This window comes from Scomber japonicus, chromosome 10, assembly GCF_027409825.1.
Source record: "Scomber japonicus isolate fScoJap1 chromosome 10, fScoJap1.pri, whole genome shotgun sequence".
Lineage (NCBI taxonomy): Eukaryota > Metazoa > Chordata > Actinopteri > Scombriformes > Scombridae > Scomber > Scomber japonicus.
The window spans coordinates 1266227-1290921 of record NC_070587.1 but is presented as its reverse complement, the minus strand read 5'-3'; the positions used below and the strand labels follow the sequence as shown (position 1 = coordinate 1290921).

Here is a 24695-nt window from a genome sequence, read left to right as displayed (position 1 = left end):
CCTCCCTCCCTCCTTCTCTCCTCCCTCCCTTCTTTCCTTCCTCCATCCCCCTTTCTTCTTCCTTCCTCCATCCCCCTTTCTTCTTCCTTCCTTCCTTCTTTCTTCCCTTCCTCCCTCCCTCCTTCTCTCTTTCTTTCCTCCCCCCTACCTTCCTTCCTTCCTTCTTTCCTCCCTCCTTCCTTCTTTCCATCCTTCCATCCTTCCTTCCTTCCTTCTTTCCTTCCTCCCCTCCTTTCTCCCTTCCTTTCAATGAGTGTCCTATAAAGGGTTAAAGCAAACATGTTAAGATGAGTGAAAGCAACTAAAATAAATTAATCATCCCATACATCACTACATCACCACTAAACCTGCAGTAATGTTTCTGGTTGTAGGATCAGTTGATTTATGTTATCATAATGTAATAGTTTATCATTTGATGAAAGAAGAAATGAAGTTCAAATCTGTGTTTTCATACCTAAAGAGAAAATCCTGACTGAGGTTATCATCATAATTCATAATTCATGCATGAAAGGGTTAACCCCTTGTGTCGCCCTCCCGGGTCAAATTGACCCTGTCCGTTTTGACTGTTCCTTCTTTCCTCCATTCCTTCCCTCCTTCCTTCCTTCTCTCTTTCTTTCTTTCCTCCCTCCTTTCCTTCCTCCCTCCCTCCTTTCCTTCCTTACGTCCCTCCTTCCTTCTTTCCTCCCTCCTTTCCTTCCTCCCTCCCTCCTTTCCTCCTTCTCTCCTCCCTCCTTCTTTACCTCCTTCTCTCCTTCTTTCCTCCCTCTTTTCCTTCCTTACCTCCTTCCCTCCTTCCTCCCTCCTTTCCTTCCTTCCTTCCTTCTTCCTCCCTCACTCCTTTCCTTCCTTCTTTCCTCCCTTCCTTCTTCCTTCTTCCTCCCTCCCTTCCTTCCTTGACTCAAGGACAACAGGAGGGTTAAGGTGGACTGCTTTAATTTTATAACGTGATTATAGTGTGTCTCATAAATAAATAGGTAGGTAGGCAGGTAATCTCTCTCCAAACACTTCATCATGTGCAGGTCTCCATTATCAGTCCAAGCAGCAGGGCTACAAGCAGCGGGGCTACAAGCAGCGGGGCTACAAGCAGCGGGGCTACAAGCAGCGGGGCTACAAGCAGCGGGGCTACAAGCAGCGGGGCTACTAGCAGCGGGGCTACAAGCAGCAGGGCTACAAGCAGCGGCAGGTGAAAGCAGTGATGAATATACCAGTGGAAACAAAACCAAAAGAAGAAAAAACTTAACAAGCCTTCAAATTATATTCATTAAGACGTTTTGGTAATTCACAGTTTTCCTGCTGCTGCTGCTGCTCCTGGAAACTTTTGCTAATAAGGGAAGAAGGAGGAAGAGGAGGAGGAGGAAGAGGAGGAAGAAGAGGAGGAGGAGGAGACGCCCAGCCAAAGAGGGACAACAGAGGAATGAACTGAATCTGAAACAAAGGGATAAATGAAGAAAAAAAAAAAGACCACTTACATTCCTTCAACTGTGTCACTTCTAAAAAAAAACATAAAAACACACACAATCACACACACACACACACACACAGACACACAAACGCACACACACACACACACACACACGAGGCATGCAATGATGAGGTCATGCACTAAAATGAAACTACAGTCTGTTAAATGTGCTCTGTGTGTGATTCAAACTACTTTTTTTAAACTGCGAATGGAAAAAAAAAAAAGAAAGCGTGGAGAAAAAAACCCAACAATGTGGGCTTTGTGAGCTGGGTGTCAAACACATTAGCAGCTGCACGTTAGCATCAGCAGTTGTGAGGCTTATGTTCAGCTGTAATTTACTTTTTTTTTTGCTTAGTGTATTATAGAGCCAGCTGTTTGTGACTAACACGAGAGAGGAATTATTACTCTTGGCATCCTCATCCAGCGAGGAACTGCTGCTGCTGCTGCTGCTGCTGGTGCTGCTACTATGACTTTACAGTATTTGAGTAAATGTGCATCAAATATCACAAGAAGAAGATAAATGGGATTAAAAAATGAATGAAATAATGAGCCCAGCCTGACTCGCTCTTACTCAGTCACCTGGAAGCTAAGATACAGGATTAGCAAAAGAAGAGGAAGTAATGTGACAATGACTCATCACAGTCAGCGAGGCCACATGTTTAAGTCATTTATCCTCCTCACTTCAACACGTTTATTTAAAACCAACAAAACATAAAAAGATTAAACATGAATTAAATTAAATGTACCTGTAAAACAGAAATCAACACAGATAAGACATCCTGGATACTGTGTAAGTAGTACTATAAACTTTTCAATGCACCCTGTTGTAGTTTTAGTAGTTTTTAAATAAATACTTTATCTTAATTATTAATCTGCCACCATTTTTTTTAATCTCATTTTAATCCTGCAAGCCTTTTTGTCCCTTCTACTCCCCCGTAGACGGCTCCTCTAGCTGTAGCGCTATGCTTTGAAGTGGCCTCCTGCAGTAAACCTACCGCGCTGATGGAAAGTAAGAGAGCTACTGGACTTTTGAACGGCTTGTTTAACTTTAAAACACTTCCAGACGCTTCAGTTGACAAGTCAAAAGTAAAATGCAACCTGTGTCAAACGGAGTTTAACTACCACCGGAGTACGTGGAGTTTGAGTTAGCACCTCCACGCTAAACACCCAGGTGCAGCCAAGCCAGCCTCAGCTCCACCAAAGGACCATTTTGGAGTGTGGGAGTCGCAGCAGAGCCGTGATTGATTCCCAGTTAAGACACTCTGGTAAGAAATGCTTTACATTATGGGCTTAAAACTGCCTTCAAATGGAAAATAACAGGATTTTAAACATGCTATTCAAAACGCGATTAATCGTGATTAACTATGGAACCTCTGCGATTAATCTCGATTTAAAAAATGAATCGTTTGACAGCCCTAATTTATAGTCATTCAATTCTCAGAAAGGTTTTATACAAAGTTTATTATTAAACCATAAAACATATTCTGCCTCCATGATGATGATCTTAGTCACTACTACTCTGAGTCCAGGACTTACTTGGTGGAGAGTTGTCCTTTAGCCCGGTTGTTGTCCACTCCGTTGTAGGTGACGGCCGCCAGCTTCCTGCTGCGGTAGTTTTCATAATGGACGTTGTTTGTCACGTCCTTCAGGTCCTGCATGTGAGTTCTGGGAACGGACAAACCAAGAATGTTAAATATTTAAAAACGCTCTCTGAGGAATGATCCAGCCGCTGAAACGCTGTCAAACAATATTAATGAGAAACAATTTATAGAAACAAACATCGACTCCTCAGAAAGCATTTAAAGCAGGGGTGTCAAACATGCGGCCCGTGGACCAGATCCGGCCCGCTGAGGGGTCCGATCCGGCCCACTTTCCTTCCTGTGTTCTTTTCCTTCCTACCTTCCTTTTATCCTTTCTTTGTTCCTTCCTTCCTTTCTTCCTTCCTTCTGTCCTTCCTCCCTTTCTTCCTTCTGTCCTTCCTCCCTTTCTTCCTTCTGTACTTCCTTCCACCTGTCCTTCCTCCCTTTCTTCCTGCTGTCCTTCCATCCATGTGTCTTTCCTCTCTTTCTTTCTTCCTTCTTTCCTTCCTTTCTTCCTGCTGTCCTTCCTCCCTTTCTTCCTTCTGTACTTCCTTCCATGTGTCCTTCCTCCCTTTCTTCCTTCTGTCCTTCCATCCATGTGTCCTTCCTCTCTTTCTTTCTTCCTTCTTTCCTTCCATCTGTCTTTCCTCCCTTTCGTCCTTCTGTACTTCCTTCCATCTGTCCTTCCTCCCTTTGTTCCTTCTGTCCTTCCTCTCTTTCTTCCTTCCTTCTTTCCTTCCATCTGTCTTTCCTCCCTTTTCTTCCTTCTGTCCTTCCTCCCTTTCTTCCTTCTGTCCTTCCTCCCTTTCTTCCTTCTATCCTTCCTCCCTTTTTTCCTGCTGTACTTCCTTCCATCTGTCTTTCCTCCCTTTCTTCCTTCTGTCCTTCCTCCCTTTCTTCCTTCTGTCCTTCCATCCATGTGTCCTTCCTCTCTTTCTTTCTTCCTTCTTTCCTTCCATCTGTCTTTCCTACCTTTCTTCCCTCCTTCCTTTTGTCTGTCTTTCCTTCCTTCCCTTCTTATTCCCCTCCTTCCTTCCTTCCTTCCTTCCCTCCATCTTTTTAATGATCCGGCCCACATGAGATCAAATTGGTCTATATGTGACCCTTGAATGAAAATGAGTTTGACACCTCTGCTTTAAACAGTTTTTAAAAAGCCCACGTTGAATCATCCTCGTTGTATTTTTAGTACCTGATGAGCATATCTCTGAGGATGGTGAAGTCGCAGTGGTCACTGTTCTCAACTAGGAAGGAAAAAAAAACCAACAAGTTAGTCTTTGTACTTTTAATGTTAATAAATTATCAGAGTGAAAAAATGTGTAACCTTGTTTTTTATCGTGGACACAAAACACTGGAAACATTTTAACTGTGATAAATAACGTGAATATAATGAATGTGCTGTCTCAGTTTTCAGGAATGCTGTCTGCGTGTGAGTGTCTTTATCAGTTTTACAGATTAATTTAGATTCATTTACTTCTTTGTGTTTCTTTAATTGCATTTCAACATTTAAGTTTTCTATGTGTTGATATTCAACCAGGAGGGGAGTTCTGGTCCTCTGAAAAGAAGCCAACCAGGAAGTAACTTAGAGCTGCATTCTATCAAAAGGCCACCAGGGGGCGACCGTCTCTATACAAGTCAATGGAGAATTCACCAACTTCTCACTTGATTTCTAACCTCAGTAAACGTTTTCAAAATGTGTTTATGGTCTCAATCGCTAGTTTAAAGCCTTCTTCAATGCAGTATGATGTTCATTTGGGACATTTTGGCCTCCCTGATTTTATATGTGACGATAAAGCAGGGTATGCATTAGGGGCGTGGCTACGTCCTGATTGACAGGTTGATTGAACAATGTCCTCCAGATCCAGCCCTCGTAACCATAGCAACCTCCCCGCTCCGCACATGGCCCCGCCTCATGCCCATATAAGTAGAATCCGTGTTTTTATTTTTCCCAGCATGCACCTGAACTTTTCAAGATGGCGCTGCCTAGATTAGAAACTATTGGCTTCCGAGCAGCAGTCCACAAACCAATGGGTGACGTCACGGATCTTACGTCCATTTCTTTTATACAGTCTATGTATTCAACTAATTAACATTCATACCTTCTGCAACCCCCCAGGGGTATTGTCTCCCTCGGACCCTCTTGCCGTTCACCTCGATGATGGTGTTGCTTCCTACTACAGCCAGCGGCAACTTGTCCTAAACCAAACAATCATATTTAGGATAATTAACAACAGCAAGTGTATGAGTTTGGGTTTATATGAAGTGTGGATCTGGCAGGTGACACACAGTACCTTGATCTTCTTCACCAGCCTGTTCTCCTCTTCGTCATCTGTCTCGGGGAACTCATAGATCTTGATTTTGTGCTCTTGGATTTCCCGCATGATCTAGCAGCAAAAGAGGAGGAAACATTTAGCAACTTCTGGCAGATGTGAAACAAGTACCATCATGTCCTAACAGTAAAGTACAGATGACAAGTATAATGTAATATATATATATGTTCCAGTAGTTTGTAGGTTTTCATCATGTCCTACTGTTGAGCAACGAAAATGAATTGAGTAGGGCTGTCAGCGTTAACGCGTTAATCGCGATTAGATTAATGCAATCCATAACGTGTTATTTTTTTTAAATCTCATTTTAATGTTGCAAGCCTTTTTGTCCCTTCTACTCCCCCGTAGACGGCTCCTCTAGCTGTAGCGCTATGCTTTGAAGTGGCCTCCTGCAGTAAACCTACCGCGCTGATGGAAAGTAAGAGAGCTACTGGACTTTTGAACGGCTTGTTTAACTTTAAAACACTTCCAGACGCTTCAGTTGACAAGTCAAAAGTAAAATGCAACCTGTGTCAAACGGAGTTTAACTACCACCGGAGTACGTGGAGTTTGAGTTAGCACCTCCACGCTAAACACCCAGGTGCAGCCAAGCCAGCCTCAGCTCCACCAAAGGACCATTTTGGAGTGTGGGAGTCGCAGCAGAGCCGTGATTGATTCCCAGTTAAGACACTCTGGTAAGAAATGCTTTACATTATGGGCTTAAAACTGCCTTCAAATGGAAAATAACAGGATTTTAAACATGCAATTCAAAACGCCATTAATCGCGATTAACTATGGAAACTGCGATTAATCTCGATTAAAAAAATTAATCGTTTGACAGCTCTAGAATTGAGCATTTTTAACCAAAACAAAACATACAAAGTGATCTGGTGTGAATTCTTACTGTAAAGCTTTAGTATACATCTATCATGCCTTCAGCAGAGACAACTTTATAATATGATTTTATACGTGCTGCTGTCACATTTCTGTAGTCACATGCTCTCCATGTTCTGCTACTGAGGTTGAATTGGGAAATCTGTTGCGACACATTTATAATTTATTACTTCAGCACAACTTTAAATATGTGACATTAGATGCAACTCAATCTCTGCTGTACTTTAAATGTGCATCATGTTGCAGCTTTCAGTTTCCATCACACACTCACTGCTAATAGAGCGACTTCGTGTTGAATACTGAGTTCTTAAACTAGAGATCTCATCTCTGCTTTTAACCCTCCTGTCGTCCTCCCGGGTCAAATTGACCCCATCTCTTTTGACGGTACTTTCTTTCTTTCCTTCTTTCCTTCCTTCCTCCTTTTCTTCCTCCCTCCCTACTCCTTTCCTTCCTTACTTCCTCCTTTTTTCCTCTCTCCTTTCCTTCCTCCCTCTCCCCTCCTTTCCTTCCTTCTCCCTTCCTCCCTCCTTTCCTTCCTTCCTTTCCTTCCTAAATTGCAATAAATAAATAAATAAATTGCAAAAAAAAAAAAAAAAAAAAAAATTGCAAAAAAGAAAGAAAGAAATAAATTTCAAAAAAATTTCAAAAATTTAAAAATTAATTGCAAAAAAAAAATAATAATAATAATAATAATAAATTGCAAAAAATTAAAAAAATTGCAAAAGCAAAAAAATGTCCAGAGTATCAAATATGATAAAAAACAAAACTCATAGATGCAAAGTCTTATTTAATTCATTTTTTAAATTACTTGTACTTTCTATGGCTATGATTTAATGGTTCAGGTTAACAGAAAACCTTAAAACACAGTACGAGACGTATTAACCAAACAGCTGTAAAGCCAAAATCTTGACTCAGCTTTTGCTCGCTGATGCACCAAAAAAAAAAAACCTTTGAGCTACTTTTGCTGCCGTCGTATGCAGCTGTGGAAACCACTGACCTGCTTCTTGAACTGTTGGCATTCCTCTGGGGTGAGGGTGTCTGCTTTGGCGATCAGCGGGATGACATTCACTTTCTCATGCAACCGTTTCATGAACTCGATGTCCAAGGGCTTCAATCTGCAGATAAAGATAAAGACTTTTAATACTTACTGAGAAACAGTGTCAAGTTTTATTGAATTACTCTGTTCCTGGTATTGATATCTTAACCCTCCTGCTGTGTTCGAGCCAAGGAAGGAAGGGAAGAAGAAGGAAGGAAAGGAGGGAGGGAGGGAGGGAGGAAGAAGGAAGGAAAGGGAGTAAAGGAAAGGAGGAAGAAGGAAGGGAGTAAAGGAAAGAAGGCAGGGAGGAAGGAAGGAAGGAGAGTAAGAAGAAAGGGGGATGGAGGAAGGAAGGAAGGGAGGAAGGAAAGGAAAGGAAATAAGGAAGGGAGGAAGGACGGACGGACGGAGGAAAGAAGTAAGTAAGTAAGGAAGGAAGTTAGGAGGGAGGAAGGAAAGAAGGAAGGAAAGGGAGTAAAGGAAATGAGGAAGAAGGAAGGGAGTAAAGGAAATAAGGCAGGAAGGAAGGAGAGTGAGAGGAAGGAACGACAGAAGGAAGAAAGGGGGATGGAGGAAGGCAGGAAGGAAGGGAGGAAGAAGGAAGGAAAGGAGAGAGGGAGGGAGGGAGGGAGGGAGGAAGAAGGAAGGAGGGTGGGAGGAGGAAGGATGGAAGGGAGTAAAGGAAAGAAGGCAGGGAGGAAAGAAGGAAGGAGAGTGAGAGGAAGGAACGACAGAAGGAAGAAAGGGGGATGGAGGAAGGAAGGAATGAAGGGAGGAAGAAGGAAGGAAAGGAGGAAGGGTGGGAGGGAGGGAGGAAGGATGGAAGGAAAGGGAGTAAAGGAAAGGAGGAAGAAGGAAGGGAGTAAAGGAAAGGAGGCAGGGAGGAAGGAAAGAAGGAGAGTGAGAGGAAGGAACGACAGAAGGAAGAAAGGGGGATGGAGGAAGGAAGGAAGGAAGGGAGGAAAGGAAATAAGGAAGGGAGGAAGGACGGACGGACGGAGGAAAGAAGTAAGTAAGTAAGGAAGGAAGTTAGGAGGGAGGGAGGAAAGAAGGAAGGAAGAAAGGGGGATGGAGGAAGGAAAGAAGGAAGGGAGGAAGAAGGGAGGGAGGGAGGGAGCAAGGATGGAAGGAAAGGGAGTAAAGGAAAGGAGGCAGGGAGGAAGGAAGGAAGGAGAGTGACAGGAAGGAACGACAGAAGGAAGAAAGGGGGATGGAGGTAGGAAGGAAGGAAGGGAGGAAAGGAAATAAGGAAGGGAGGAAGGACGGACGGACGGAGGAAAGAAGTAAGTAAGTAAGGAAGGAAGTTAGGAGAGAGATAAATAATATAAACTGAACAACTAATTTAATGTCTTAACTCCTACAACTCCAGACTTTTAAAGACATTTCTAGACTTTGAATATCAAAAACTACATTTAACCATCCTGTTGTCTTCGAGTCAAGGAAGAAAGGAAGGAAGAAAGGAAGGAAGGAAGGAAAGGAGGGAGGAAGAAGGAAGGGAGGAAAGAGAGGAAAGGAGGGAGGGAGGGAGGAAGGATGGAAGGAAAGGGAGTAAAGGAAAGGAGGAAGAAGGAAGGGAGTAAAGGAAAGAAGGCAGGGAGGAAGGAAGGAAGGAGAGTGAGAGGAAGGAACGACAGAAGGAAGAAAGGGGGATGGAGGTAGGAAGGAAAGAAGGGAGGAAAGGAAATAACCCCCCCCCCCCCCTCCCCCTCCTCCTCCTCCTCCTAACACTGTAGGCTCGGTGCTCAATATCTAGATTGTCTCTCAGTGATGGAGCTCATTGTGCTGCTGAGTGTGAGAGAGAGCAGTCAGCTGGTGTTACGAGGGGATGTTTGTGTGTGTGTGTGTGTGTGTGTGTGTGTGTGTGTGTGTGTGTGTGTGTGTGTGTGTGTGTGTGTGTGTGTGTGTGTGTGTTCTTGTCTGAGAACATACGCTGCCCATCCTCAAGGCTAACGGACTCCTTGTCTGGGTACAGAGGACAAGCTTGTACAAACACAATGTCCCAGAAAAGGAGGCGAAGGACATACAGGAGAAGATTAATGAGGACGGAGAGGACGATGGAGGAGGAGGGGGGGGGGGGGGGGGGAGGACAGAGACTTCTTCTTCTTCTGCTTGCTTACAGTATGTCACGGTCAACAGCTTTAAGGGCATGTGAGCACGCTGTGTGCATCAGCTCTACACTACAGACAGAAACAACACTATCCTGACCTACAATAGAAAAGTCTCTCATTGGCTCCGATAGACTCCAATATATTCTTAAAAAGGTCAAGATCGTTGGTGAGGGGGGGGGAAGGCTTTTCAGATTTTGTTAAAGATATTCAAAGTAGTGCTGCGCGGTATGACCAAAAATGTATATCATGGTATTTTTCAAAATAAAAGCGGTTTTACAGAATATGACGGTATTTTTTTTCATGCATAATCAGCTGTTCACAACATCTTCTACTAGTTGAAAGAGGAACTACTACTCTACTGCAGTAGGGTTCGGGTTAGGAGGGTTAGGAGGATTATTTTACTGTCATGATGAGTGAATATTAGTAATATAAGAGCTGCAACATTCCCGTTTTTCCCGTTTTTCCTCCAGTATTTTAGACTAATTTCTCTCGGCTCTCCCGTTTTATCTTTTCTCCCGGGGATCTCCCGTAATTTACAGCCCCAACTTTGTTCGTTAATAATAATAAGAAGAAGAAGAGCACAATAACAAAGGTTTTATTTTGAAAAGCTTAGACAGGAAGTCGCCGCAGCTCCGTTAGTTTGACAGAAGCTGAAACACACAGCGTGCAGAGTTTCCAGCCTGCGTCAGACGATGCTGAGTTTACTGACTGATTATTAAAAACCAGGATGTGATGCGTGAACTATCGTCATGGTAACTCGCTCGGCAGGCAAACATCTTCTGCTTTTTGTTGAGCGGCAGGAAGCGCAACACTGAAAAGGGTCCCGCGGCGCAGCGTTCCTAACGTTGTGTGATGAAATACACCGGTATGGCGGTTCATTAAAAATTCATATCATAACGGAAATATACACCGGTATTCGGTGTGAACCGGTAAACCGCCCAGCACTAATTCAAAGCTTGAAAACTTGAAGTGAATGTGTGTAAAAATGCTCCCTGAAAGCTCCTCAGGGTTTATTTAAACTTTCCCGACAAGCTCGATGCACATGCCCATAATCAGTCTTTCTTATTAAGGTTGTTCACTTTGTCCGCTCTTAAAATCCAGATCTGATTCAGGCTTGAACACGAATGGATGTATTTGATGTTTTGTGTAAACAGCAAGTAAAATCCTTCGTCTTCAGTTTGCATGTGAAACTTACTAATTAGAAGAGAGTGGGCTCATCAGGAAGGGGGGGGTCTTAAGCCCAATTTCCACCGGGTCCGTCATCGGAGCTGATCGGTAACACTATAACCAATGAGAGTGTTTCCACCGGGAACGTCTCAGCAGCGGCTCTCCACACCGCAGCGCTATCAATCCACAGCATTTCTATTTTTGACGGAGCCGATTCTAACTCAAGCTCAACAGAGCAGATTGCACCAGACAGGAAGTCAGACACTGAATCGGCATAATAAAACTTCCGTCTTTCAAAATAAAACAACCCGTGCAGCCTCCCGATCGTATTTCAGCAACAAACATGAATAAACCAGACAGATAAAGACTCCATCTAGCTACGTAGCTACTGACACATGACATCAGCACAAACATCAAAGATAATTACCAAATCAACCAAAATTGAGCAAGTTAACAAAATCGGGTCATTTAGTTGTGCTGCAACTACAGTAACTACAGTAGGCTAGCTACTACAGTAATTACGGTAGACTAGCTGCTACAGTAATTACAGTAGACTAGCTACTACAGTAATTACAGTAGACTAGCTACTATAGTAATTACGGTAGACTAGCTACTACAGTAATTACGGTAGAATAGCTACTACAGTAATTACGGTAGACTAGCTACTACAGTAATTACGGTAGACTAGCTACTACAGTAATTACAGTAGAATAGCTACTACAGTAATTACGGTAGACTAGCTACTACAGTAATTACGGTAGACTAGTTACTACAGTAATTACAGTAGACTAGTTACTACAGTAATTACGGTAGACTAGCTACTACAGTAATTACAGTAGGCTAGCTACTACAGTAATTACGGTAGACTAGCTACTACAGTAATTACAGTAGACTAGCTACTACAGTAATTACAGTAGACTAAAGGCACTCGGTGGGATTTGATTGGGCTGCCGTAATTACTGTATTAACAGAGCAACTTCATTTTAAAAGGCAGCTTTCTCTCCCAGAGCTCCGCTGCTGTAACGCTCCCGGTGTGAGTTGACGCCGGGCAGAGGACGGAGCTAAACCGTAGCACAGCTGTTCCACGCCGCTGACGGACCCGGTGGAAATCCCCCGTTATAGAGTCAGGAGCTAAAACAGCCTGTTTTAGAGAGAGGCTGAACTGAGGGGCTGCATAAAGAGTCAGTATAAGATAAATAAAGAGTTTGTTTAAAATACAAATCATGCAAAGTTATTCCAGTAAAACCCCAGAATTTAAAATATAGACCTGGAAATGTGCACAATATAATATATCTCCTTTAAAATCCTAAAACTGCTGCATTTAAATAAGTTATTCACCAAATACCAGCAACAGGAAATAGCTGCTTGAAGCCTCTTTTCTCAAATTCACAACTCCCACACGTTTTTTTGCTCTTTGACTGAATTCCAAGGAAACAAGAAAAAAAAGAAGAAGGAGGAGCAGAAGAAGAAGAAGAAGAAGAAGAAGAAGAAGAAGAAGAAGAAGAAGAAGAAGAAGAAGAAGAAGCAGAAGAAGAAGAAGAAGAAGAAGAAGAAGAAGAAGAAGAAGAAGAAGGAGGAGCAGCAGAAGAAGAAGAAAAAGAAGAAGAAGAAGAAGAAGAAGAAGAAGAAGAAGAAGAAGAAGAAGAAGAAGAAGAAGAAGGAGCAGCAGCAGCAGAAGAAGAAGAAGAAGAAGAAGAAGAAGAAGAAGAAGAAGAAGAAGAAGAAGAAGAAGAAGAAGAAGAAGAAGAAGAAGACAGGGATACATTTAGAGAGAAAAGCAGATGAGCACATCAGATCTGAGCTGCAGAAGAGACTTGGTGTCTTGTGAATAATAAACATAACCATTAAAATTCCTCACTAGTCATCTCTTTTTTGAGACATTTGGCAATCTGTATCACCTGCCGGGCGTTTAGCCAGCAACCCCCCCTCCCCTCCCCGCCCCCCCCACCCTCCCTCCCTACTTCCACATACTCCCTTTTCTCCTATTACAAAGACTAGACTCACTCTCACATGATCATTTACAGCAGTGGAGGAGGAAGGGAGTAGCTGTAGGAGTAAAACAACACACATTTACCACACACACACACACACACACACACACACACTCAGGAGCTGCCCACAGCTGGCTGGGAGGGGGGGGGGGGGGAGAGGGGGGGGCTGTATTTGACAATTTGAAGTATCCCTCCCAGTCACAAACCTAACCCTCTGACCCTTTGAGGTTTTTTTGACCCCTCATTTCCCTTCTTGCACTATTTTTTCTAACTCATTTCCTCTCACTGTTTTCACTCTTCCAACCTTTTTCCTTTCTTGAGATGTTCAGTCTTCACTTCCATCCTCTTTCTTTCTTTCTGTATCGATAAAAGGCGGTGACATTTAACCTTCCTGTCGTGCTCCCGGGTCAAATTGACCCGTCTGTTTCGACTGTTCCTTCTTTCCTTCCTTCCTTTCTTCCATCTGTGCTTCCTCTCTCCTTCTCTCTTTCTTTCCTTCTTCTCTTTCTTCCCTTCCTCCATCTCCCTTTCTTCCTTCTTTTGTCCTTCCTCCCCCCTACCTTCTTTCCTCTGTCCTTACTTCCTTTCTTCTTTCCTCTGTCCTTCTTTCCTCCCTCCCTCCTACCTTCTTTCCTCCCTCCCTCCTACCTTCCTTCCTTACTTCTTTCCTCCATCCTTCCTTCCGCTCTTCCTTATTTCCTTTCCTCCCTTCCTTCCTTCCGTCCTCCATCCCCCTTTCTTCCATCTGTGCTTCCTCTCTCCTTCTCTCCTTCTTCTCTTTCTTCCCTTCCTCCATCTCCCTTTCTTCCTTCTTTTGTCCTTCCTCCCCCCTACCTTCTTTCCTCTGTCCTTCCTTACTTACTTCTTTCCTCTGTCCTTCTTTCCTCCCTCCCGCCTACCTTCTTTCCTCCCTCCCTCCTACCTTCCTTCCTTACTTACTTCTTTCCTCCATCCTTCCTTGCTTATTTCCTTTCCTCCTTTCCTTCCGTCCTCTATCCCCCTTTCTTCCTTCTGTCGTTCCTTCCTTTCTCTCTCCTTCCTTCCTCCCTTCTTTCCTTGACTCGAACACAACAGGAGGGTTAAAGAGCTTAATTCCTTTCCTTAGCTGAGAGAGCGTATTTTAGAGACTCACCCGTGTCCCGAGGGGGCTATGAAGTACAGGCAGCAGTGGATTCGGCTGTCGGGCATCTGTCGTCTGTTCACCCGCGATTCTGAGTTCAGGTAGTCTTCGAACTTGCTGTCTATGTGGTCGATGATCGGCTGCCAGCTGGAGAGAGGTAGGGAGAAATTAATTTTGATTTTTGCCATAATCGCCCAGCTCTACGCTGAATTACAAGAGGTGTACGGCAGCTTTGAGCCTGAGTGGAAGACTTTTAATAATCTGAGTGAAGCGATATTATCTATTCTGAGATGAAGAGGGAGGAATACTTACCAGTTGCTGTTGTCAACGGCATCTCCGAACCCTGGGGTGTCAACTATTGTGAGCAGCAGCTGGACGCCGCCTTCCTTTATTAAAACTTTGGACTGCTCCACCTGACACACGGGAGAAGAAGAACGAAGGGAAGATTAAAGTTTTAGTTCTTTCTCTGCTGCAAACTGAGCCTCTTGAGACTGAAACATTTCGTTTAGCTGCACAACATGAAACACAATATGGAAGTAAGGGTCTCTAAAAGTAGAACAGGAGGCAGAGCCTTCAGCTATCAGGCTCCTCTCCTGTGGAACCATCTTCCAGATTTGGTCCGGGGGGCAGACACCCTCCCTACATTTAAGAGTAGGCTTAAAACTTTCCTTTTTGATAAAGCTTATAGTTAGGACTCTTTGAGCTCTTGACTTATGCTGCTATAGGCTTAGACTGCCGGGGGACTCCCATGATGCACTGAGCTCCTCTCTCCTCCTCCCTCTCTCTCTCTATCCATTCATCTATATCCATTAACATTCATGTTCTATTAATGCATCAATAAGCTAAACTTCTTCCCCGGAGTTGTCTGTGCTTTCTGGTCTCACAGGTAATCTGGGCCTGGAGACGTCCGGATGACAGATTCCAGTCCTGGACCTTCAATGTGCTTCTCTCTCCTCTCCTTCCTCTCTCTCCTCTCCTTCCTCTCTCTCCTCTATCCTTCCTCTCCTCTCCTCTATCCTCTCTCTCCTCTCCTTCCTCTTTCCTCTTCCTCTCTCTCTCCTCTCCTTCCTCTCTCTCCTCTCCTTCCTCTCTCTCCTCTCCTTCCTCTCTCTCCTCTCTCCTTCCTCTCTCTCCTCTCCTTCCTCTCTCTACTCTCCTTCCTCTCTCTCCTCTATCCTTCCTCTCTCTCCCCTATCCTTCCTCTCTCTCTCCTCTCTACTCCAACCGGTCGAGGCAGATGTTCTCCCACTCTGAGTCTGGTTCTGAGGTTACTTCCTGTTAAAAGGGAGTTTTTTCTCTCCACTGTGTCTCATGTGGGAATGTTGGGTCTCTTTAAAACTAAAACCTGAGAGAGTTCGGTTTAGAACCTGCTCTATGTGTAAAGAGCCTTGAGATAACTCTGTTGTGATTTGGCGCTATACAAATAAAGATTGATTGAGATTGAAAATCATTATCGCAGTGAAGCTAACAGCATCACAGCGTCATTATATCTCAGATAGAAAAACATTAGGCAGCCGGCTGCATGTAGCAACAAGCCGTCTGACACTCTGCCATTACTTAACTATGCTGAGAAACCTCACAGACATCTGGAGATAGCAATGCTGTCAGTCAAGAAGAGGCAGACAGATAAAGTAAAGCACTCGAGGCACTTCAGATTCAGGAGGACGGTAACGGTATGTAATTAGGGGAAGATGAAGATAAGGGGCGTTTATGGAGGCAGGGAGAGCTAGCTGACAGCTGACTCCCTTCCTCTTTTCCTTTCTCCCTCCGTCCTACCTTCCTTCTTCCTCCCTCCCGTCCTACCTTCCTTCTTCCTCCCTCCTTCTTTCCTTCCCTCTTTTCCTTTCTCCCTCCGTCCTACCTTCCTTCTTCCTCCCTCCTTCTTTCCTTCCCTCCTTTCTTTCCTCCCTCCGTCCTACCTTCCTTCTTCCTCCCTTCCTCCCTCCTTCTTTCCTTCCCTCTTTTCCTTTCTCCCTCCGTCCTACCTTCCTTCTTCCTCCCTCCTTCTTTCCTTCCCTCCTTTCTTTCCTCCCTCCGTCCTACCTTCCTTCTTCCTCCCTTCCTCCCTCCTTCTTTCCTTCCCTCCTTTCTTTCCTCCCTCCGTCCTACCTTCCTTCTTCCTCCCTTCCTCCCTCCTTCTTTCCTTCCCTCCTTTCTTTCCTCGCTCCGTCCTACCTTCCTTCTTCCTCCCTTCCTCCCTCCTTCTTTCCTTCCCTCCTTTCTTTCCTCCCTCCGTCCTACCTTCCTTCTTCCTCCCTCCTTCTTTCCTTCCCTCCTTTCTTTCCTCCCTCCGTCCTACCTTCCTTCTTCCTCCCTCCTTCTTTCCTTTCCTCCTTTCTTTCCTCCCTCCTTCCTACCTTCCTTCTTCCTACCTTCCTCCCTCCTTCTTTCCTTCCCTCCTTTCTTTCCTCCCTCCGTCCTACCTTCCTTCTTCCTCCGTCTTACCTTCCTTCATTTGAACCCAAACCATGATCTTGACATAGTTCTAATCAAGTAAACTAGACATTAACCACAGCTTCCTTCCACTTTTCCTTTCTTCCTTCCTCCTTCCTTCTCTCTTTCGTTCCTTCCTTCTGTCCTCCCTTCCTCCCTCCTTCTTTCCTTCCCTCCTTTCCTCCCTCCCTCCTCCTTTCCTCTGTCCTTCTTTCCTTCCTTCCTTCCTCCAGTCCTTCTCTCTTTCGTTCCTTCCTTCTGTCCTCCCTTCCTCCCTCCTTCTTTCCTTCCCTCCTTTCTTTCCTCCCTCCCTCCCTCCCTCTGTCCTTCTTTCCTTTCCTCCTTTCTTTCCTCCCTCCTTCCTACCTTCCTTCTTCCTACCTTCCTCCCTCCTTCTTTCCTTCCCTCCTTTCTTTCCTCCCTCCGTCCTACCTTCCTTCTTCCTCCGTCTTACCTTCCTTCATTTGAACCCAAACCATGATCTTGACATAGTTCTAATCAAGTAAACTAGACATTAACCACAGCTTCCTTCCACTTTTCCTTTCTTCCTTCCTCCTTCCTTCTCTCTTTCGTTCCTTCCTTCTGTCCTCCCTTCCTCCCTCCTTCTTTCCTTCCCTCCTTTCCTCCCTCCCTCCTCCTTTCCTCTGTCCTTCTGTCCTCCTTTCCTCCCTCCCTCCCTCCCTACTTCTGTCATTCAAGAAGAGGCAGACAGATAAAGTAAAGCACTCGAGGCACTTCAGATTCAGGAGGACGGTAACGGTATGTAATTAGGGGAAGATGAAGATAAGGAGCGTTTATGGAGGCAGGGAGAGCTAGCTGACAGCTGACTCCCTTCCTCTTTTCCTTTCTCCCTCCGTCCTACCTTCCTTCTTCCTCCCTTCCTCCCTCCTTCTTTCCTTCCCTCTTTTCCTTTCTCCCTCCGTCCTACCTTCCTTCTTCCTCCCTCCTTCTTTCCTTCCCTCCTTTCTTTCCTCCCTCCGTCCTACCTTCCTCCCTCCTTCTTTCCTTCCCTCCTTTCTTTCCTCCCTCCCTCCCTCCCTTCCTCCCTCCCTCTGTCCTTCTTTCCTTCCTTCCTTTCTTTCCTCCCTCCGTCCTACCTTCCTTCTTCCTCCCTTCTTCCTCCGTCTTTCCTTCCTTCATTTTAACCCAAACCATGATCTTTACATCGTTCTAATCAAGTAAACTAGACATTAACCACAGCTTCCTTCCACTTTTCCTTTCTTCCTTCCTCCTTCCTTCTCTCTTTCGTTCCTTCCTTCTGTCCTCCCTTCCTCCCTCCTTCTTTCCTTCCCTCCTTTCTTTCCTCCCTCCCTCCCTCCCTCTGTCCTTCTTTCCTTCCCTCCTTTCTTTCCTCCCTCCGTCCTACCTTCCTTCTGTCCTCCCTTCCTCCCTCCTTCTTTCCTTCCCTCCTTTCTTTCCTCCCTCCTTCCCTCCTTTCCTCCCTCCCTCCTCCTTTCCTCTGTCCTTCTGTCCTCCTTTCCTCCCTCCCTCCCTCCCTACTTCTGTCATTCAAGAAGAGGCAGACAGATAAAGTAAAGCACTCGAGGCACTTCAGATTCAGGAGGACGGTAACGGTATGTAATTAGGGGAAGATGAAGATAAGGGGCGTTTATGGAGGCAGCGAGTCGGACTGGAGATATTTACCACCGCATATCTTCCAGAGTCAATCAAATCCCATCATAGTGGAAATTATTCCTTCAAATTAAATCAGCCGTTTAGAGAGTTTATAACAATTTGATAAAAATCTTAAAAATAACTTTTCATCTTATCTAAAAAAAAGACTTTCCCACACTAAACTCCCACAGTTTTCATCCTGATATGATTTTTAAATGGGTTTGATGGGAATTAAAAAATGGGTTTTTTTTTTTTTTTACATCTGGCTTCAAGTATGGTGAAGTGAGGAAGACATTATAATAAACCTGGTTCTCTTTAAATCACAATATACGGGTCAATGATGTGATGCAACCCAGTGTCCATTGGTGTAACCAGTATTTTCTCATAAAAATCTGCTTATATATACACAGGAAAATAAATGTAAACTGAAAGCAACACTGGTTCTTTAAACAAATTTTACATCATTTGTCAAAACTTACTTACAAAAAGTGGTTGTTTTAAGGCTATTTCCTGCTCAATACTGACACAATGCTTTAAAATTTAAATGTAGAAATTAGGGCTGTCAGCGTTAACGCCTTAATCGCAATTAGATTAATGCAATCCTTAACAAGTTTTTTTTTTTTTTTTTTTTAAATCGCATTTTAATGTTGCAAGCCTTTTTGTCCCTTCTACTCCCCCGTAGACGGCTCCTCTAGCTGTAGCGCTATGCTTTGAAGTGGCCTCCTGCAGTAAACCTACCGCGCTGATGGAAAGTAAGAGAGCTACTGGACTTTTGAACGGCTTGTTTAACTTTAAAACACTTCCAGACGCTTCAGTTGACAAGTCAAAAGTAAAATGCAACCTGTGTCAAACGGAGTTTAACTACCACCGGAGTACGTGGAGTTTGAGTTAGCACCTCCACGCTAAACACCCAGGTGCAGCCAAGCCAGCCTCAGCTCCACCAAAGGACCATTTTGGAGTGTGGGAGTCGCAGCAGAGCCGTGATTGATTCCCAGTTAAGACACTCTGGTAAGAAATGCTTTACATTATGGGCTTAAAACTGCCTTCAAATGGAAAATAACAGGATTTTAAACATGCAATTCAAAACGCCATTAATCGTGATTAACTATGGAGATTCTGCGATTAATCGTGATTAAAAAATTAATCGTTTGACAGTCCTAGTAGAAATACTCCAATGAATGTTTCTTTTCTTTTCATGTTTTAAAATAAAGTAATTATTTCTATAAGTCCACTTAAATACACTGTAGGTGGATACAACATTTAATATTTATCATTCTTTTGTGGTTACAACATTTGACATTTTCAGGAGCATCAAGTCTTTTAGTTTAAATGGTGCAAATATCATTTCAAATAATACAAAATGTACATGTTAACAAACCTGATGCTGCTTTTAAGACCATTTTTTTTAAAGATACTGTTTGAAATGTTGATTCATAAATGTGCTGATGATGTTTGTTAGGACTCAGACTTCATGCTGACAGAGTTAAACATCACTGTACTTATCTTAAAACACTACTTGGGAGCTACATAAAAACCAAACTGACAATTAAGTGGGGATATATGTCAGTGGCTCAGACGTGCTGTGAGACTGTACAGACTCTGTTAGCTGTTAGCTGTGCGGCCACATTATGGTCACATTTCAAAATAAAAGCTCAGAGCGATGGTTTGAAGGTTTGAAGGTTTGAAGGTTTGAACGTCTGCCAGCTGTGAGTAGAGCAGAAGTCTCACCAGCCAGCAGCACGTCACTGTTCTTCATGTAACTCAAGTTACTCAGTCTACAGCAGGGGGGTCAAACATGAGGCCCGTGGGCCAGATACGGCCGGCCGAGGGGTCTGATGCGGCCCACTTTCCTTCCTGTTTTCTTTTCCTTCCTTCCTTCTTTCTTTCCTTCCTTCCTCCCTCCCTTTTTTCCTTTCTTCCATCTGTCTTTCCTTCCTTCCTTCCATCCTTTGTTCCTTCCTCCCTCCCTTCCCTAGTTCCATCTGTCCTTCCTTCCTTCTGTCTTTCCTTCCTTCCTTCTGTACTTCCTCCCTTTCTTTCTTTCTCCTTATTTCCTTCCTTTGTTCCTTCCATCTTTCCTTCCTGTCTTCTTTTCCTCCCTCCCTCCCTTCCTTACTTCCATCTGTCCGTCCTTCCTTCCTTCTGTACTTCCTCCCTTTCTTTCTTTCTTTCTTTTTTCCTTATTTCCTTCCTTTGTTCCTTCCATCTTTCCTTCCTGTCTTCTTTTCCTCCCTCCCTCCCTTCCTTACTTGCATCTGTCCTTCCTTCCTTCCCTCCTTCTGTACTTCATCCCTTTCTTTCTTTCTTTCTTTTTCCTTATTTCCTTCCTTTGTTCCTTCCATCTTTCCTTCCTGTCTTATTTTCCTCCATTCCTTACTTCCATCTGTCCTTCCTTCCTTCTGTACTTCCTCCCTTTTTTTCTTTCTTTCTTTTTTCCTTATTTCCTTCCTTCGTTCCTTCCATCTTTCCTTCCTGTCTTATTTTCCTCTCTCCCTCCCTTCCTTACTTCCATCTGTCCTTCCCACTTCTTCCTTTCTTATATACAGTCTATGGTCCTTCCTTCTGTCCTTCCTCCCTCCCTCCCTCCCTCCCTTCCTTCCTTCCTTCCTTCTTTCCTTCCTTCCTTCCTTCCTTCCTTCCTTCCTTCCTTCCTTCCATCTTTTTAATGATCCGGCCCACATGAGATTAAATTGGACATTATATGACCCTTGAATGAAAATGAGTTTGACACCTCTGGTTGTACAGAATCTAAAAAATAAAAAAACTAGCTCCATCTTCAGTAACATGTGTGTGTGTGTGTGTGTGTGTGTGTGTGTGTGTGTGTGTGTGTGTGTGTGTGTGTGTGTGTGTGTGTGTGTGTGTGTTTTAACCCAGTGTGCGACATCTCAGCTGTGCGATAACTGCAGATAACATGAACTTACCTGTACAGTCTTTTTGATTCGATGTGAAGGTCCAGGATACTCTGCTGAATACAGGTCCGTTAGGAACAGAGAGTTGATCAATGTGGATTTGCCCAAACCCGACTCACCTAGGAAAGAAAAAAAAAAAAAAGAGAGAGGGAAGATAAATCAATATATCCAAACCACTTGAGACTTGTACGGTTAGACAGTCAGTTAGTCTGTAATGTATTGTGTTACGAGGAAGGAAGGAAGGGAGGAAAGAAGTAAGGAAGGTAGGAGGGAGGGAGGAAAAAAGGAAAGAAGAAAGAGGGATGGAGGAAGGAAAGAAGGAAGGGAGGAGAGAGAGAAGAAGGAAAGAAAGAGAGAAGGAGAGAGGAAGGACAGATGGATGGAAGGAAAGAAGTAAGTAAGAAAGGAAGGTAGGAGGGAGGGAGGAAAGAAGGAAAGAAGAAAGGGGGATGGAGGAAGGAAAGAAGGAAGGGAGGAAGGAAGGACGGAGGAAAGAAGTAAGGAAGGAAGGAAGGTAGGAGGGAGGGAGGAAAGAAGGAAAGAAGAAAGGGGGGTAGAGGAAGGAAAGAAGGAAGGGAGGAAGGTAGGAGGGAGGGAGGAAAGAAGGAAAGAAGAAAGGGGGATGGAGGAAGGAAAGAAGGAAGGGAGGAAAGAGAGAAGAAGGAAAGAAAGAGAGAAGGAGAGAGGAAGGAAGGAAGGAAGGAAGGAAGGAAGGAAAGAAGTAAGGAAGGAAGGAAGGTAGGAGGGAGGGAGGAAAGAAGGAAAGAAAGAGAGAAGGAGAGAGGAAGGACAGATGGAAGGAAGGAAGGAAGGAAGGAAGGACGGAGGAAAGAAGTAAGTAAGGAAGGAAGGTAGGAGGGAGGGAGGAAAGAAGGAAAGAAGAAAGGGGGATGGAGGAAGGAAAGAAGGAAGGACGGAGGAAAGAAGTAAGGAAGGAAGGTAGGTAGGAGGGAGGGAGGAAATAAGGAAAGAAGAAAGGGGGATGGAGGAAGGAAAGAAGGAAGGGAGGAAAGAAAGAAGAAGGAAAGAAAGAGAGAAGGAGAGAGGAAGGACAGATGGATGGAAGGAAGTAAGGAAGGAAGGAAGGAAGGAAGGAAGGAAGGACGGAGGAAAGAAGTAAGTAAGGAAGGAAGGTAGGAGGGAGGGAGGAAAGAAGGAAAGAAGAAAGGGGGATGGAGGAAGGAAAGAAGAGAGGGAGGAAAGAGAGAAGGAGGAAAGAAAGAGAGAAGGAGAGAGGAAGAACAGATGGAAGGAAGGAAGGAAGGCAGGAAGGAAGGAAGGAAGGAAGGAAGGAAGGAAGGAAGGACGGAGGAAAGAAGTAAGGGAGGAAGGTAGGAGGGAGGGAGGAAAGAAGTAAGGAAGGAAGGAAGGTAGGAGGGAGGGAGGAAAGAAGGAAAGAAGAAAGGGGGGTGGAGGAAGGAAAGAAGGAAGGGAGGAAGGTAGGAGGGAGGGAGGAAAGAAGGAAAGAAGAAACGGGGATGGAGGAAGGAAAGAAGGAAGGGAGGAAAGAGAGAAGAAGGAAAGACAGAGAGAAGGAGAGAGGAAAGACAGATGGTTGGAAGGAAGGAAGGAAGGAAGGAAGGAAGGAAGGAAGGAAGGAAGGAACAGTCAAAACAGACGGGTTAAGAATAAAATACTGGAAATGTAGAAATGTAGGTTACAAAATGTGTGTGTATGCCAAACCCCCTGTATCACACACACACACACACACACACACACACACACACACACACACACACACACACACACACTCACACACACACACAATCAAAGGTCACAGATCTGTCCAGAGGAGACTTTGACATTTGCTCGAGACATTAAACAATTTGAGTTAACAGTAAAAAGCCATAAAAGACACAACGTGCAGACAATGGCTCCGTCCGTGTTATGTCCCGCTGAATGGATGTGTGGTCTCGGGTCGGGGGGGGTGGGGGGGGGGGGGGGGTGGGGGGGGCTTGGCTGGTCATTGTGTGCCCGGTTTCCAAGCTCCCGATGAAAAGGATCATTAGTGGAAATCACCGCTGGCACTGCCCGCCTTTGGCTGACGGCCACAAGTCAATATTTAACGAGCCGCTATTTACACCAGAGCAGTCAAAGGGTAATGTGAGGGGAGGGGGGGGGTGGGGGGGGCAGGGGAAGAGGAGGGGGGGGGGAGAGGAGGGGTGGGGGGTCGTACTGTATTGCATTTGATTTTAACCCTCGTGTCGTCCCCCTTGGGTCAAATTGACCCCGTCTTATTCTTCTTTCCTCCCTTCCTTCCTCCATCCCCCTTTCTTCCCTCCTTGCCTTCCTTCTTTCCTTTCCTTTCCCCCTTCCTTCCTCCCTTTTTTCCTTCCTTCCCTCCTTTCCTTATTCCTTCCTCCCTTCATTCTTTCCTCTGTCCCTCCTTCTCTCTCTTTCTTCTGTCCTTTCTTCCTTCCTTCCATCTTTCCTTCATCTTCTTTTCCTTTCTTCCTTTCCTTCCTTCCTTGCTTTCTTCCTTTCTTGTCTTCTTTTCCTTTCTTCCTTTCCTTCCTAATCCCTTTTCCTTTCTTCCTTCCTTCCTTTTGTCTTTCCTTCCCTCCTTCCTAATCCCTTTTCCTTCCTTCCTTCCTAATCCCTTTTCCTTTCTTCCTTCCTTCCTTTCCTTCCTTCCTTCCTTTCCTTCCTTTCTTGCTTTCTTCCTTTCTTGTCTTCTTTTCCTTTCTTCCTTTCCTTCCTAATACCTTTTCCTTCCTTATCCCTTTTCCTTTCTTCCTTCCTTTTGTCTTTCCTTCCCTCCTTCCTAATCCCTTTTCCTTTCTTCCTTCCTTCCTAATCCCCTTTCCTTCCTTCCTTGCTTTCTTCCTTTCTTGTCTTCTTTTCCTTTCTTCCTTTCCTTCCTAATACCTTTTCCTTCCTAATCCCTTTTCCTTTCTTCCTTCCTTCCTTCCTTTTGTCTTTCCTTCCCTCCTTCCTAATCCCTTTTCCTTTCTTCCTTCCTTCCTCCCTTCCGTGCCGATGAGAGAAAAGGAGCAACGTGTGAACTGAACAGGTTGCTGGCTGCTCACGTGTTACATGAGGCATGAACAGACGTGCCAGTCGCTGGTGGTGGTAATACCAGTCCCATCTCCTTCCTTCCTTCCTTCCTTCCTTCCTTCCCTTTTCCCTTCTATCTTTCATCCTCCTTTCCTCTTTCACGCCACACTTGATGACGCACAGCGCGGAGGACATGTTGCGGAGCTCACAGCTACGACGGAGCCAAGAAAAGCTGAATATTGTGTGTCCGAGTGAAAAGAGGGTGATACCATTAAAAACAATGGAGAGCATTTAACTGTGAAAAATGCTCCATCCCCCCCCACCACCCCCCCCCACTCACCCCCCCCCACCACCACCACCACCCGCCACCTTTCCCCTCCTTCTACTTTCCCTGTTGCTTGATACAATGCCATTTTTCTCTTTTCTGCAATCATTCCCAAAAGGGAAGTAGGAAGGAATGAAGGTAGGGGGGAGGAAAGAAAGAGAGAAGGAGGGAGGGAGGAAGGGAAGAAAGAAGGAAGGAAGGTAGGAAGAAAAAAGGGGGATGGAGGAAGGAAAGAAGGAAGGGAGGAGAGAAGGAAAGAAGAAGGAAGAACAGATGGAAGTAAGGAAAGGAAGGAAGGAAGGACGAAGGAAAGAAGGAAGGAAGGAAGGTAGGGGGGAGGAAAGAAAGAGAGAAGGAGGGAGGGAGGGAGGAAGGGAAGAAAGAAGGAAGGAAGGAAGAAGAAAGGGGGATGGACGAAGGAAAGAAGGAAGGCACTGAAGAAGAGCAGTGTTTGTGTGTTTATGTGTGTATGTGTGTTTGTGTGTGTATGTGTGTGTGTGTGTTTGTGTGTATGTGTGTTTGTGTGTATGTGTGTTTGTGTGTGTGTGTTTGTGTGTTTGTGTGTATGTGTGTTTGTGTGTATGTGTGTGTATGTGTGTTTGTGTGTGTGTGTGTATGTGTGTGTGTGTGTGTGTGTATGTGTGTTTGTGTGTTTGTGTGTATGTGTTTGTGTGTGTGTGTGTGTGTGTGTGTATGTGTGTTTGTGTGTGTATGTGTGTTTGTGTGTATGTGTGTGTATGTGTGTTTGTGTGTGTG

The 24695-nt window shown here is 44.6% G+C and overlaps 1 protein-coding gene across 2 annotated transcripts in view; it reads right to left on the bottom strand.

Annotated features, from left to right (window-relative positions):
• The window catches only part of septin7b (septin 7b), a 33063-nt gene that overhangs the window by 5272 nt on the left and 3096 nt on the right, over positions 1 to 24695 (bottom strand). For both annotated transcript variants that reach the window (XM_053327406.1, XM_053327408.1), the window contains exons 2-10: positions 20630 to 20736; positions 13974 to 14074; positions 13674 to 13808; positions 7237 to 7354; positions 5331 to 5423; positions 5139 to 5235; positions 4232 to 4283; positions 2999 to 3127; positions 1470 to 1490 (exon numbers count right to left, since the gene is read on the bottom strand). In XM_053327406.1, the coding sequence (XP_053183381.1) occupies positions 1470 to 1490; positions 2999 to 3127; positions 4232 to 4283; positions 5139 to 5235; positions 5331 to 5423; positions 7237 to 7354; positions 13674 to 13808; positions 13974 to 14074; positions 20630 to 20736 (853 nt within the window). The remainder of the gene's footprint in view (positions 1 to 1469; positions 1491 to 2998; positions 3128 to 4231; positions 4284 to 5138; positions 5236 to 5330; positions 5424 to 7236; positions 7355 to 13673; positions 13809 to 13973; positions 14075 to 20629; positions 20737 to 24695) is intronic.